Source organism: Octodon degus, unplaced genomic scaffold (genome assembly GCF_000260255.1).
Source record: "Octodon degus isolate 3935 unplaced genomic scaffold, OctDeg1.0 scaffold00260, whole genome shotgun sequence".
In the NCBI taxonomy this organism is placed as follows: Eukaryota; Metazoa; Chordata; class Mammalia; order Rodentia; family Octodontidae; genus Octodon; species Octodon degus.
Genome location: NW_004524836.1, coordinates 2,456,023 through 2,471,199, shown reverse-complemented (window position 1 = coordinate 2,471,199; position 15,177 = coordinate 2,456,023). Strand labels below are relative to the sequence as shown.

General features: G+C 37.3%; 1 protein-coding gene across 2 annotated transcripts in view; it reads right to left on the bottom strand.

Annotated features, from left to right (window-relative positions):
• Positions 1-1,430: 1,430 nt before the first annotated feature.
• Usp38 (ubiquitin specific peptidase 38) overlaps positions 1,431-15,177 on the bottom strand; it is a 35,875-nt gene continuing 22,128 nt past the window's right edge. Inside the window, exons 8-10 of one of the 2 annotated variants that reach the window (XM_004646209.3) lie at positions 14,673-14,779; positions 11,442-12,798; positions 1,431-2,667 (exon numbers count right to left, since the gene is read on the bottom strand). In XM_004646209.3, coding sequence (XP_004646266.1) covers positions 2,506-2,667; positions 11,442-12,798; positions 14,673-14,779 — 1,626 coding nt within the window. In that variant the 3' untranslated portion in view covers positions 1,431-2,505. The remainder of the gene's footprint in view (positions 2,668-11,441; positions 12,799-14,672; positions 14,780-15,177) is intronic. The other variant, XM_023706485.1, reaches the window with a different exon arrangement.

Here is a 15,177-nt window from a genome sequence, read left to right as displayed (position 1 = left end):
TTTCAAAGGAAGAGACTCAGATTTTCAGCTTTATGTCTTGGTTGGTAGTGAAGCCTTAATGTGCAAGTTCATTTAAACTGGCTACCTTGGACTGAACTAGAGGAACAGCAACCATGCCCTAGTCACCATTCAGAGTTAGAGCCCAAACCATTTCAAGAAGTGGCAGAGAGTACGCAGGTTAGGAAGATGGGAGAAAGAAAAGACCCAATATGTCAAATAAAGCAACAACTAGCTAACAGAGCTGCATACTGGGGGTGTGGCTCAGCAGTGGAGCACTTGAGGGTTCAAGCCTAGCACCACAGAAAACAACCCAGAAATGTGTAAGGACCAGAACACTTTGTAGTATTATTTTGCTAGGTGTGGTGGTGGTTGCCTAGAATTCCAGCAGGGAGGCTGAGGCAGAAAAATCACTGAGTTTGAGGCGAAATTGGGCTAGCTATATAATGAGTTCTAGGCCAGCAGGATGAGATTCTGTTTAAAAAAGAAAGAGAAAAAAAAAAAAATTACATTACTTTAAAAGTTCAGTTGCCTAGGTTTTTGAATGAAGATTCTTCTTTGCTGCCAAATATATTACATTTAACAAATAATTAGCAATGCTTTATATATAAAAGGAACCCTTTATCTTCAAGTCTTTGGTATTGGCATCAGGTTATATATGGAATAGTCCCAGTGTTATTACATAACTAGAATTTAACATTTATACCTGTAATACTGCCATATAAAAGATCCTTGACATAGTTGATACTTACATGCACCACTGTGTGGGTCTTCCTGCTTTTATGGAAGTTCCTACAAGCATCTTAGCTCAGTATTAATCCATCAAGTATTAAATTACATTACAATTTAAATCAATGTTAAAATGGGTATGATTTGATTATAAATCACTATCTCACCAGCGGACAGCTCAATACAGAGTAAGTGAGAAAAACACTGAGGATACAAGGAAGCCCAAGAAAAGCATGATAAAAATTCTTGTTCATTCATTTCTGAGGAAGACTAATCTTGATTAATTCAGTAAAGAATTTCTAGTTTTTAATGTAATCTGTTTTCCTAATCTTTGTGTTGAGTGGAAAGAAGTTATGGAATGAACATGAGGGGTTGTTTTTTAGCTACTGCCGTAAAGGCTTGGGAAAAAGCTAAGCCCCAAATCACCAAAGAACATTATTTCCTTAAAATGTTTTCAAAATAGATGAGCACAATCTTCAGTGCAATGTATAAGCACGGATAAGTTAAAGCTTCAGGAAGGAGGATATTTGGTATAGCTCCTGGCTACTACATAATCAAGTCCCATGAGAACTGACCTGTTTCCAGTTTCCTGGCAACAAAACAACACGGGATGGCAGGATTTGGCACTTTAATGTTTTATCTGAAACTACTGTAGAAAGAACTATGCAAAACATATGAGTCAAACAAAGAAATTCCAGATATACAACTCTATAAATATGTTATTGATGTTTAATGTTTTCAGGAGTAAGTAACAAAACAAAAAGATTTATTTACTTAAGTAGGTTTACTTCCTCTGAATTTTCCTAAGTTAAAAATGTACTATCAGATTTATTGATTTTGAACCAAATTTACTGATTTAGAACCATCAGATTTTACTTCTGGAAAATCTCATACCTTTCAAAAAGTTATATTAGCACAAAAATTACTTCCTAACATTTCATTTTTAAAAAACTTCTCTGCAGCCAAAGATTCCTATTTTTGAATTACAGTACTGCAAGGCACATACAGAACTCACCTCCTTCAAAATACACAAGATATACTCCCTGAAATAGAATTTTAAAATCCTTGAACAATTAGGAATTCTACAAAGTTAGTGATTTTTAGGTAAAAACATTGCTTCTACAAGATCATGCACCTCTCTTAAAGTCAATTCAGCACATATGTATAAAGAATCCTTTTTAAAAACATTTGTACTTCAAACATACATACAAGGATGCTGCGGACAGCACTGAAAACTACTACAGCTTGATAAAGTTCTTGTTATTGCCTTTTTAAGAGACTGAATCCTCTCTAGTATTCTGAAAGACTTGGATTTAATAATGGGGTAATTATACCAGAAATAAAGGATTTCCTTTTTTTTTTTTTAAAAAAAAAATCATATTTCTTTTACCTCTAGCATCAATTATTTTAGAAAGGATACTACAGTAATTATACTTTTTTGTTCAGTAAAACTGAACATTAATTATGTAAAGGCATCTATCAAATTTAACACAGCTTAATTAGAGACCAAGTATATTTCTTTTCCTCCGAACATTTTGGTCAAGCATTTCTAACCATAAATGCAAATGGAATTTTAAGAGGTAGATTTTTTTTCCCATGACGCATTTTGTTAATATATGTATTGTCAAGAAAATAAAAACAAGCACTGTGTTTTCTTAAAGTATAAGGGTCTAATGAGCAGAAAAATAAAAAATAGATATGGTATTTGTTACAGTCTGACATTTTAACAGTCATAGCATTGGATGTTTTTGACCAAATGCATTTTGCACTCTCTCAAGATCAAAATACGAGTCTGCCAACTGTGTTAAATCCTCCTCCACCCCCTCCACCAGTCGGCCCACAGCTCCCTGGCGGGTCATTATCATCAAATCCATTGGGCCGAGATGAACAAGAGGCAGATGCAGCTTGCAGGGCCCGGGCTCGAGCGTTCAACTCTTGCTCCTAAAATTAAAAATAATCTTTATGAAATCAAGAGCCTAAATGCAACAGATAGGCATATAACATACACAATTATTCTAAAGCTGCTTATGACTTAGTAAGCATCCTGCAAATCTCAGTAACTGTCAAAATGTCAACACTAATGTTTACCAAATCCCACTGAAACAAAGAATGGAGCAAAATCTGCATGTAAGGCACCAAATGACAGATCCTAAAAGCTATTTTGCTTCACTATTTGATTTTATAGCCTGGTATGGTGGTGGTGGTTCATGCCTATAGTCCCAGCACTTGGGAGGCTGAGGCAAGAGGATCCTCTTGAATTAGAAGCCAGCCCGAAATTCTAAAAAATATACAAAACATAAAATTAAAAGGTTATATGATAGGTTACCCATTCTTTATCAACTGGGGCTTCTTTTTCTTTTTGTTTTTCTTTAGATGGTATCTAGGTATACAGTTCAGGCTGTTCTTGAACTCAATACATAATCCAGACTAGATGCACACTCATGGTGATCCTCCTGCCTCAGTCTCCTGAGTAATGGGATTACAGATGTCTCACACCATGCCTGGCAACTGGGGCTATTGTGGAAGGGCGTAATTACAGTAAAAGTTATAAATAAGGGATGAAACCTATATTTTTGTGTTATTTTCTCAGGCTACTGCTTAATAAATAGTAAGTTAGAATTCCAAAAACAATGAAAAGTAAACTGAAGCCTATTTCCCTACAGTAATACTTAAATATTTCCCTACCAAATTATTAGAACTTTTATCAGGAACCAGTCATACTCATCCCTGTGCCAGGCACATATCAAGAGTTCAAACATACTAATTTCAGAACACTCTGAAGTGCTTAGCTGTAAAGGGAACAATGTGAATAAACTATGGAGGATCCTTTTGGCAAAGTGTAAAAGTGGATTCTAAACCTAAAGGTTTATAAACTCCTCTGAATAATATGCCAATATTCTGACACCCACCCACACATCTACCGTTTTTAAATGGGACTGATGACAATAAGGTCGAAAAGCCAGCGCTAAAAATCATAATGCTTGGTACAACCCATCTGGAAGAACTTTCAATATACAGTGTGTATTAATAATAAAAATAGTATGACTTCTATTATTATTATTATTATTATTATTATTTTTTAACTTAAACTGCTTTGACAAAGACAAAAACTGGTGGAGTAAGGACAGGCAGAAACTACAGCTGCTCTGGGATCGAGGTACCTGGAAAACAACTGGGTGCAGGAAAATGGTAGGTTGCTGGGGACTGGGAAGGAGCTCACAGGAAAACTAGTGTACAGAGAAGCTGCAAAAACCAAACACAATGAGTGGAAATGAAGTGGTCTGGAAAGCTAAACTTACTTTGAGGGAGGAGCACGTGTGGCCACTGACACAAGGGAAGCCTGCAGAGGGTTGGCAATCCCAGGGGCTGAGGAAAGCCCATGGTTACTGTAAACTGCAAAGCCAGCATGGGGCTTTCCTAACTTCTTCCACATGGCACGGTAGAGTTGGAAGAAGAAATCCAGTGCAGTGGCCAACACATTTGACTGTTTAATTAGAAGGCATAGAGGAAAGGGGTTATTTAAGATTGAGCTACAGAACTACTGCACTTCATAGTTTCTGGTGTTACTCTACCAGAGTGACTGGGTGGGAGATGGTCACAAAAAAGAACTATAGGAAGGGTACAGTCCAGACTCTGATATTTAAGCTCAGGTTGGGAAGCACATGGGAGGCCTGAATCTGTGGTAAAGCCAGGCAATTTGTGTATGGTTATCAATGGTCCTGAGTCTGAAAGTGCTGGCGCTGTCTAGCAGACTGGCTGGTCTCCCGCCTGGTTACCTATTCCAGCAGAGCTCAGTGGTCCATTTACTTTCTCCATTTATATCTTGTGAGCAGGGATATGTCTTGGCGTGGACAGTTGCCACAACTCGGGATACACAAACAAAGGGGCCCTTGAAAGTGTAGGGCACCTCACAAATCCACAGGCCATAGAAGTAGGCAAAGAAAGTATGGCTTGGGGTGTGCAGAGGCACATGGGAACTGGGAGAGGCTGGAATGAACACAGCCCTGGGATGGACAGCACTGGCCAACTACCTACAGGAGCAAAGGTGGGACAGGACTCAGCACTCACACACAGAGGTGTGAGTGTAGAAATAAGATAGGTTTTAGGAGTGACTCACACTTTCCCCTCTATCTGGCAGATTCCAGTACTACAGGCTTTGAGAAGAAACCTCTCACTCAAAAACAAAGAGGAAATATTTTGTACTCTTTTCTTCATTGTTGTTTTTTCTCATTTTTGTTTTCCTTTTCTTGTTACATTTATCTACTATTTAGTTTTTTTCTTATTCCATAACAGGATCTTTTATCTCATCTTTCTCCTCTTCCTTTTATTTTTTTATGTATTTAGTATAGGGTCTACAGAGTCTCACTACACTGATCAGACTCATAGTGGTCCTCCTGTTTTAAGTCTCCTGAGTGCTGGGATTACGGGCATGCACCACCATGCCTGGTCTCAAGTGCCCTCTCAGTGTGCCCCTCTCATTGAACCCCGGACCCTGTCTGCCTAAGCAGGCGCTTTAATCTGCTGAGCTATCTGCTTGTTCCTCTTCTTCCTTTTAATTTTCAAAATTTGACTTCTCTCATTTTTCTTAGCTGATTCATCTTTACTAGCATTGCTAAGTTTTACTAATCAGATATTTAAATGACTCTAGATTATTATTGTTGAATTACTTGCTATTGTTGTGGTAGTATATTTGCTCAAGTTAAGAAATGTTTGTTGTAAATCAATACTTGGTTTGTCTTTGTGTCTATATTACAGTTACAGATTTAGAGGAGGACTTTTTTGAGACAGGGTCCTGCTAGGTAGCCCAGGCTGGCCTTGAACTGATCTTGATCCTCCTACACTTCCAAGTGCTGGGATGACAGGAGTGAGGCACTACTAACAGCATGATATCTATTCTTAAGGGTGACACAAGGATAGCTTTTATTAGTTCTTGTGGTATGTCGGAATAGCGGTACCTTGGTTTATGGACTTAATTTGTTTTTTGACTTTAGGGAAGATGGCTAGGGTCATGTCTGTCACTTGATGTGGAGTTTGTGAATAGAAGCAAAATTTTCTCCAATGCTTTTGTTTGTGAACTAAATTGTTTGCAAATGGAAGTGTTCATGAACTAAAGGTATTACTATATCCAGTTTGTCTTTGATTCCATTATTGTTGCAGATTTTGATATTACTAGGATGGCATAGTTATTATTATTAATTGGGTTTTACTATATATCAATATCTGGTTTGTCTTTGAGTCATCAATAACACTTTGGTTCATTTCCAAAGAACTGGGTGCCCAGACAATTATAGTGCACTCTTCAGAGCCCAAATGTCTCAAATGCTGGGGCAGAGGCAAAGACCTATAGACAGCGACATCTAGAGCTTATCACTGGAAAGCAGATGTAACTAGAGAGCGCTCCATACCTGCAACACAGTATTTCTACTACTGTATAGTCAACTCTAAGCCATCAGTTAAAAAAAAAAAAGAAAAGAAAAAAAACAACTGAAGGAAACCTGAGAAAGTAAGGTAATAAAATGCCTTTGAAAACTTCCAACTTCCCCAGAGCTGATGTATGGGCATCATTGGGTTGGGGGGGACAGGGACACAAAAGTCAAACACTGAATTACAATGCTACCTTGTTTCAGTAACTTAATTCTTTCCACAATTCTGGTCATAAACCAAACTGAACTGTCCTACCAGGCAGCTTTTACTTAATTTTATTAGTAAAAAGATGGATATAAGTGATTAGATTCATTTGTATGCCAGAGGTACAATCGACCCGATGGGACAGTCATGTATCTCTGGTAGTTCAAACAGCCCAGAATGGAGAAATACAAGTCATACACCATCCTGAGAACGTTAATGATATTGAGGCCAAAAAAGTAAAACAACAAACAAAAGACAAAACCTCCCATAGATTCAATGACTCGAAGAGTTGGTTCTTTGAAAGAACAAGCAAAATAGACAAACCCTTAGCCAATATTACCAAAAAGGTATAAAGACCCCAATCAATACAATTAGAAACTAAAAAGCTGCAATCATAATGGAAAATGTGAAACAGAAGACTAACTACTACTTTGAAACCTGTACTCCAATAAATTGGAGAATCCAGAACAAATGGATAGATTTCTATGTAAGTATAAATCATTCAAAATGAATCAAAAAGATACAAGAACTCCGAATAATCATATTAGTAGGCAACAAAATTGAAGCATATCCATCTCCACAGCAGGAGAAAGCATTCTGTATTCTACAGAGAAATGGATAAAAAAGTTAGGGGCAGGGGAGATGGCTCAGTGGAATAAGAGCTTCCCTGGCAAGTGCAAGGGCCTGAGTTCAATCCCTGGTTCTACAAAAAAAAAAAAAAAAAAAAAAAAAAAAAAAAGTATTTCTACACAATACAGTACTCTTCTGCTATAAAAAGGGTAAAACTGAGTCTGTAGGAAAATAAATGCAACGTGAGAGTATACTTTGATGTGAAATAAAGCAGACATACAAGTTTAAATATCACATGGCACCTCTTACATGAAACCCAAAGTATAAATAAGGAACAAAATAAAAGCTAAATAATAGGAAACTGGGAAATGGATATTTATCATATGTGGAAGGGACTAAGAAAGGGAGGAGGTGGGAATGAGGGGAGGGGTATGGGACATAAAAGGATTTATGGTGCTACATAGGTACACCAGCTTCCTGTGACGACCAGTCAATATGTGCTGCTAGTGTGCACAGCACGAATTTATTTATTTACTGTTTGTTTGTTTGTATTTTAGGGAAGGCTCTACAGGGTGTTCAGGGTCTCAGTACTAGATCAGACTCGCAGTGATCTGCCTACTTACAAGCCTCCCAAGAGCTAGGATTACAGGTACATGCCACCATGCCCAGTCTCAAATGCCATCTCAGTGTGCCCCGGAGGCTGGGCTGGCATGGCAGGCCTGGGGATCGAATCCCCAGCGTGTGCACCTGCTTGCAGGACCTTTAATCTGCCGAGCTATTTGGTTTGCCTTACAGTATGAATTTAAAGACTGAGAAAAATGACTTGACTTCACCATGCCACGTGGCAAGGCAACACTATTTTATAATTTCTAGATGTAATTTTGTAGTTAACTATTTTTCTTCAGAAGATGCTCAATTTTCCATTATGTAGGAAAACCCCCAGGCTTATTTTGCCACCTATCTCACATTTTGAACACTTCATTTCTCTACAGCATATAGTGACTGGCACCTGACTTCAAAACACAAAATGATAAGGAATTATTTTCATGGCTAAAATATACCTTCAAGAAGAAATCCTTTTTTAAATAGAATAGTCTAATTAACCAGTCCTTGACAGGGCTTTAATAACTTAACTTGCAGAATACTTTTTAAAACTTTTTTTTTTTAGTTTACTGTCATTAACAAAGTTTATAATAGCAGGATCCCACATAGCATATTTTTAGATGTTATATATATTAATTTAGTCTTCAAAGAACAAAATTATGAGAATTGCAGGTGTTTTATTGGTAGAAAAAAGCTAACTATAAATCAGAAAGAGGCACAATACAAACAAAACTCAGTTTCTCAGTCCTCTGGCTCTGTAACCTAGCATCTTGAAGTACCCAACAATAAAAATTTAAATCTGTATCTAACAAACTATATTTGATTTCAGACAGACGATACTCCACAAAACCCAAAAGCATATGCAAGGTGCAGTTCAGCAAGATCTGTTTCCAAATTATACAATGATTTTTATCTAGACTTTATTACAATGTAATTCTATCCTAGAAGCAATGTTGATGAACACATAAAACTAGTAACTTCCTTGCTTCTGACCCCTATGAAATCTGTATTCCATATCAGAAAAACAAAGCTTCTCAAGAATGTCTATTTTCTGATTTATTACCTGTTCATATAAATATATGGCTGGCAGAGAAAAATGTACTTTCAACAGATGAACTTGTAGATAAATGTAGAAAAAAATGATTTCCATTTCATTCTTTCATTATAGATGAGAACCTTGCATACAAATGGTTATCTTTAAAAACTGAATCCTAAAAATGGATTTCTGATGTATGAAGTATTAGAAAATATGCAGCTATCCTGATATGCATAAAATGATAAATTTTTTTGCAGTACTGATTCAAAATAAAGGAACTCCTGATGTTCAGTCTGCATCCTTCTGCTATTTCAGTTTTTAGAATTGGTTTATAAAGAGGTATACTGCTACTTCTCACTACAGTGGTATCCTGCACATATTAATGAGTTATAAAGCATGAAATGCTTTGTAGTATGAAACACTGAAATGGGCACAAGTTTTCAATTATGCCTTATTTTAGGAGTAAAACCAAAAATGGGAATAAGATTAAAAAGTAAATATGCATAGTATGTGTTCAAAACTAACAAATGAGTGTTGAAAACTGCTATATATAAAACGGCAACAGCACACTTTCCTAGTGACTGGCACTTATTATAATATATTCACTGGAACAATAAAATAAACAATACAGTATTCCTAACACAAACTTGAAATACCACAGATTTGGTTAAGAAGTATGAGAAACTTCACAATTCAAGCCTTTATCAAATATATTACTGTATTTAAAAGTAAATAATCATAATCTAAATTATATTTAAGTTTCTAATAATGATTGAATATTATAGTTTGCTTTAAAAAGGCATTTTGGTAATGCAGCTTTGATTTAATAGCCCGTCTAAGTATAGGCAAATCAATGTGGAGTTTTTTCCACTAAACAACTTCTTGATCTGAGACTTCAGATAGCAAAACACTGAAAAACTGAACTCACAAAATACTTAACTCGTTATATAACACAGAAGCCTTACAATAATTATGAGAAGGGTGGCTTCTCCTGCTCACTACTGTGTAGTCAGAATGTACTGCGGTGCATGACAAGATAAGCTGCAAAATCGTTTTGGACCTAGACTGTAATATAAGGAGTTGTTATGGCTACGGAAGGGTTTGGCAATTTGTTCACATAAGCTGATTTCTTGTTTTGTGAAACCCAAGTCTCTCATTAAATATTTTACCCAGTAACTCATATGTACATCATCACCTGCCTATTTCCAAAACTACATTGCCCTGGGCCTTAATGTCTACATTTTCTATTATAGAAACTTTCAGCTTAAGCTTCCAGCACCCAGAAGATCAAAGCTACCTCTCCAGTCCTCCAGAATCATGAAGCTCAGTAAGTAGTGCTAATATGATATGGAGCAAAAAAGATACAGATGAACACATTTTATTTCTACCACCTTGATAATACATCATTTCACTAGGTGTTAGTCTCTGGTATCCAACAGCAAAAATTCCAAATTTCTGTATTTTTCTATAAAGTTAATTATTTTCATCTCACTCTGGAATATACCATGTAACATTATTTGGATATTTTACAATGCAGTAAATTTTAAAGTTTCTGAAAAACTTTCCCTCTAAAAATGAGTACTATCATAGCCCATTTTTCTTATTCTGCCTGTCTTTCAGTTTTCTGACTTTCAAAGAAAAGTTTTAGAACTTTTTAAAATTTCCTCTTTACACTTATAAAAAACACTTAAACAATCTCATTTATATATTTACAGCATCTTTTCCTACAATTTCACTATAATTTATTGCTGGCCCTTTCTGTTGATAGCAAGTTAACAGGTTTCAAAGCAAAATACTTTCAACAAGATCTTTACTTACCTTAAATAAAATAAGCCCTTGAAAAAAATATGCTTATGTATAAATCCATCTCATGTGAAATGTATTTTATACATTTTATTAATTGATTTTACTGCCCCAGTGCTCAAATACTATATTCTTTCTTTATAAATTCTGGTTTTTCCCCCTAGTATTTATTGTGCTTATCTAAATGCTGATAAGTAGCCCTCAAAATATTTGTTCAGACTGCAGGAATCAATAAAAAATTTAGCAATTGTTTCTCTTGGTGGATAGGATGGAGAGGAGAGAAATGATACTTGCATTTCACTAAAATTTCTAGGGCTGGGGAGAAAAACAAGTGTTTCTAGGGCCGGCCCAAAGGATTAATCCTCTGGCCCAGAGGATTAAAGCACCTGCAAACAGGTGCAGGGGCCAGGAGTTCTATCCCCAGGCCTGCAGTGCCAGTCCCGCCCCCAGAACACGCTGAGACAGCAGTTGAGACTGGGCATGGTGGTATATACCTGTAATCCCAGCACTTGGGGAGGCTGTAAACAAGAGAATCACTACAAATCCAATCTAGTAGTGAGACCCTGAACACCCTGTAGACCCGTCCCTAAAATACAGAAAAAAAAAAAAAAAAAAAAAAAAAAAATTAAGTTTCTGTATGGCATAATTGTAGAATTATCTTTTTGAGCTAAAGACATACTTTCTATAATTACGAACAATCTAAACATACTTTTTGAGCCAGTCTTGCTATGTAGTCCAGGTTGGCCTTGAATTCTGGCAGTTCTCCTGCCTCAGCCTTCTAAGTGTTGGGGTTATAAGCATGTGCCACAGCACCCAGGCCTAAGTTTATCTTTATAATTAAAAGAAATAGCTCTTCTATGTTGCTTCTAACTGCTACTTTTTACAATCAATTCACAACATTAGAAGTATGGCAATTTATAGAGTATGCCACTTATGAGTTCACCTCATATAAATTTAAACTCAAACTTCAGAATTCCTTGAACAGTTTTTTGCAGTTCAAAATTAGGGCATCCACTGAAGCACCTGTTAGCAGCTATTTTCCACAAACAAGTAAGTTGATTTATTTCCAGCTTACCTGTAAATATAGTTTATTGTCTTTTGTTATAGCGTCCATAAGTTCTTTCTGTAGAGGTGGGTCTCCATTTACCCAGATTCCATTGGTTGGAGTATTACCATTTAAACCACTAGTGCTGTTCTGCTTTTTATACAAAAGCACGTAAGCTGTGTCCTTTGGAAATCTACTGGTAATTTTCTGCACTGACTGAAATGAAGTAAATGTCACTCTGCTGTCATTAAATAAAAACCATTCTTTTGACATTTCCTTAGTTTCTAAATCCTGTTCAATGACAGCACTGGGACTCTCTCTCTCTAGAAGATGGTTCTGGGAGGGTGCCAATGCCAGAGTTTCAGCCTGGTGGCACATCTCGTATGAAGACTCTGTACCTGTGACGTTCCTGGCGTAAGAGTAGTAATGCCCACTTTCAGAGGATATGCCAGAGTGAACAACAACAGAACTCAGTAGGTAGGGTACCAGTTTTGGGCAGAAAGGGTCTTCAGTCCTGGAAGGCTTTAATTTTTTAGCTAGATTCTCACTAATATCATTGAAGTCAACATCGATGGACCAACTCTCTGACAATGAAGAGAAAGAAGTAGTTCTTTTAACTGGCAACTCCAAAACCAGTGGCAGTGACACGTTATCTAAAATTTTTCTTCTCACATGATACTTTTGATCATATGAAAATCTCAGAAGAGTAAGAATAAGGTATTCAGGTTCCTCTGTAATTTGCATAGTTTTCTCAGCATTCTGCAGAGAGGCACAATTTTCACAATAATATTGGTTGTCACCAGTAAGAATCTCTGGAGCCAAAAAATAATTTAGTAAGTCAGTTACTGAAGGTGTATTTTCACCAGCTGGTTTCTGAGGTACATCTTTATTAACAAGAATCTTAGTTGCCTCATTAGAGACAGAAGTGTCTTCAGTGCAGTGGAACTCATTAGGAGGACTGCCTATTTCATTCACCACTGAGTCACAGACAAAGGCAGATGTTGCTGGGTTATAAACTACTGGTTCTTCTGAAGGACCAGGTCCACAGGCTCGCATTAAGCCGCTGTCTTGTGCACTGGGTAATGACGCCGGGTCTTGGAAAGACAAGTCTTCCATAGGCGGGGAAGGACAAAAGGCCAGTGAAATGTCTGTGAAGGCTTCTACTTTTTGTGAGGTACTCCTACAGTTCAGACAACATACATGCGTCTGTAGTTTTCCTCCAAACATTCTCTCTATTAAAGTCTTCTCACTGGCATTTGTGCAGGGTGCCTCTGTGACTTCAGTGGCTTTAGTGGCTCTGTCCTGTAAAGAAGCTTCACTGCACCCCAGGCCGCTGGAAGGCATGTGTAGGGATTGGGCTTTCAAGAGCTTTTCTTCTTCATGGAGTCTGCAGGAAAGATACAGCATCATACAGCGATTTCACTTAAGTTTACGTGTATTTCTATTTACAAATATTGGTTGCCTATACAAATCATTTCAATCAAATATAACACTTAATTACAAAATTAAGTTTTTCTTTTTATCAACAATAGTACTGGCAAGTGGTCCTAGAAGAAAAGTGAAGGAGCTATTAGTATTCGAATTCTCATTATACTTTCTTTGTAGTGCTACTCTAGCATGTATTACATCATAGTTGATTACTTGTCAATCCCATATCTTACATATCTCTGCTTGGCAAGTCTTAGAAGTCTAGCACAAGAAACCACTGAATATGCCTCTGATTAAAGAAAGAATCACACAGGTTGAGTCCACCTTACTTTGCTAGTAGTTGTTCATAAAACTGAAGGGAGCAAAGATGGGGATACAAGAAGATAGGTTTTAGTAATCAGGTGATAAGGGGAGAACAATATACTGTATCTTTACAATTACAAATTGGTTTAAAGAAGTGGCTCTTAAACTTTTTGGTTACAGGAACTCTGTATTCTTAAACATACAAGATCCCAAGAGCTTTTATTTACTTGGGGTGCATACATTTGTATTTATCTTATTAAAAAATTTAGACTATGAGCAATAAAATATTACATTTATTTAAAAGCAATAAAAGCTGTGAAGGGTAAGCATACATATTATCTTAATTGGCCTGAGAAAGGCCAAGGGCGTGCTCTCCAGGGTGTGTCTGCGAGGCATCTACAGAGACAACGGACACGTGGGCCAGCACACTGAGGGCAGCCCACCCCTGAGTGGGGCAGGACTGCACATGCCAGGGACAGACGGAGGATAAGCCTGCCAGCACCAGCTCCCTGGATTGCACTGCTTCCTGGCAGTCAGGAGGGGAGGGGATCCCCCAGGCTGCCTTATGCCATGATGCTCTGCCCACCACAGGCCTAAAAGCAACAGAGCGGCTGGCCGTGGTCTATAACTGGAAAACTGAGCCAAAATGTTTCCTCTTTAAGTTGTTACTCTCATGTATGTTGTCACAATGAAGAAAGCTGGTTAACACAAAACCCATTACATGTCAATATAAATAATGCCTTTTGAAAAAACTTTATCTTTATTTCTTTTTTATTTTTGTATTTAGTACACTATGCAGCTCATACTCAAACTTAAGAGTGACCCTCCTGTTTTGAGCCTCCCCAGCGCTGAGATTATAGGCACGAGCTACCACACCTGAACTTGGTGGCTGGCTTAGTGTGACGGGGCCCAGCGTGGTATGTGGTGCCAGAGATCGAACCCTGGTCCCTGGGCTTGCCTAAGCAGTTGCTTAGTCTGCTGAGCTATCTCGCTGGCCCTAAGTTTTATTTTTAACCCCCTCCCCTATTGCAAGAATGGCACTGTTTAATCTACATACAAGAAAGCTGGATCTTCATAACTGTTTTATATTCTATCCATTGCTCTATGTTTAGCTTTTTTTCTTGATGAAGTATATTAAACAAAAACTGACTTCCCACAAATATGTAGTTAGAATACAGAAGAGCCCACAGATTTGAGTTTTGGGAATCACTGCTAGACTTTGTTAGCAGCTGGTCTAAAGCAAGAAAATCCAAAACAGAAATCAAAGTAAAACTCTAACAATTTACCATAAAGGCAAAGGTATTTTAAAGATCAATACCTGAAATATATTTTCAAAAGTAAGAACAATATTAAATGGAAATAAACAGATGAGAAAACACGATTCAAATCACAATCCAGAAGGCCCAGGGATATAGCTCAGCAGTACCCATGCCTGTCTAGCAAGCAAGAGGTCCCAAGTTCAATTCCCTGTATCAAAACAAATAAACAAACAAACAAATAAAATAAATCATGATCTAAAAGTGCTTTTACCTGTCCAGCAGAAACCTGAGGTATTCAGAGCAGTCTTGCTGTGATCTGGGTGTAAACCAGGGAGGTCTGGAAGCCTCAAAGAATATGCGGGGTGCATATGCTTCTCTCTTTGACAGCAATAAAGGAAACACCAACAAGTGATTCTTACAATGAAACAACTCTAATACATAAGGCTTCATAAAGATTACTTAAGAGTACAATGGGCCAATCTTAACAGAAGGGTCAGACCTGGAGGCAGGTTAGAGTTTAGTTGCAACTTTTCACCCTGAGGAAAACTGAGACGCAGACCAACTATGGGACTTGTCCAAGGTCTACAGCTACACGAGGGGCCGGAAGAGTATGAATTAGAATTCAGGTCTCTCTAACTCTTCATATAATTGCCTTGTATTATCCCTCTGGGATGGTCATGTATTTGAGTCTATAATTTTTGAAAATCTAAATTTGATAAAGATATGTTAGTGAGCATATATTATGGATAAAGGAACAGGGGAATACTATCTAGACC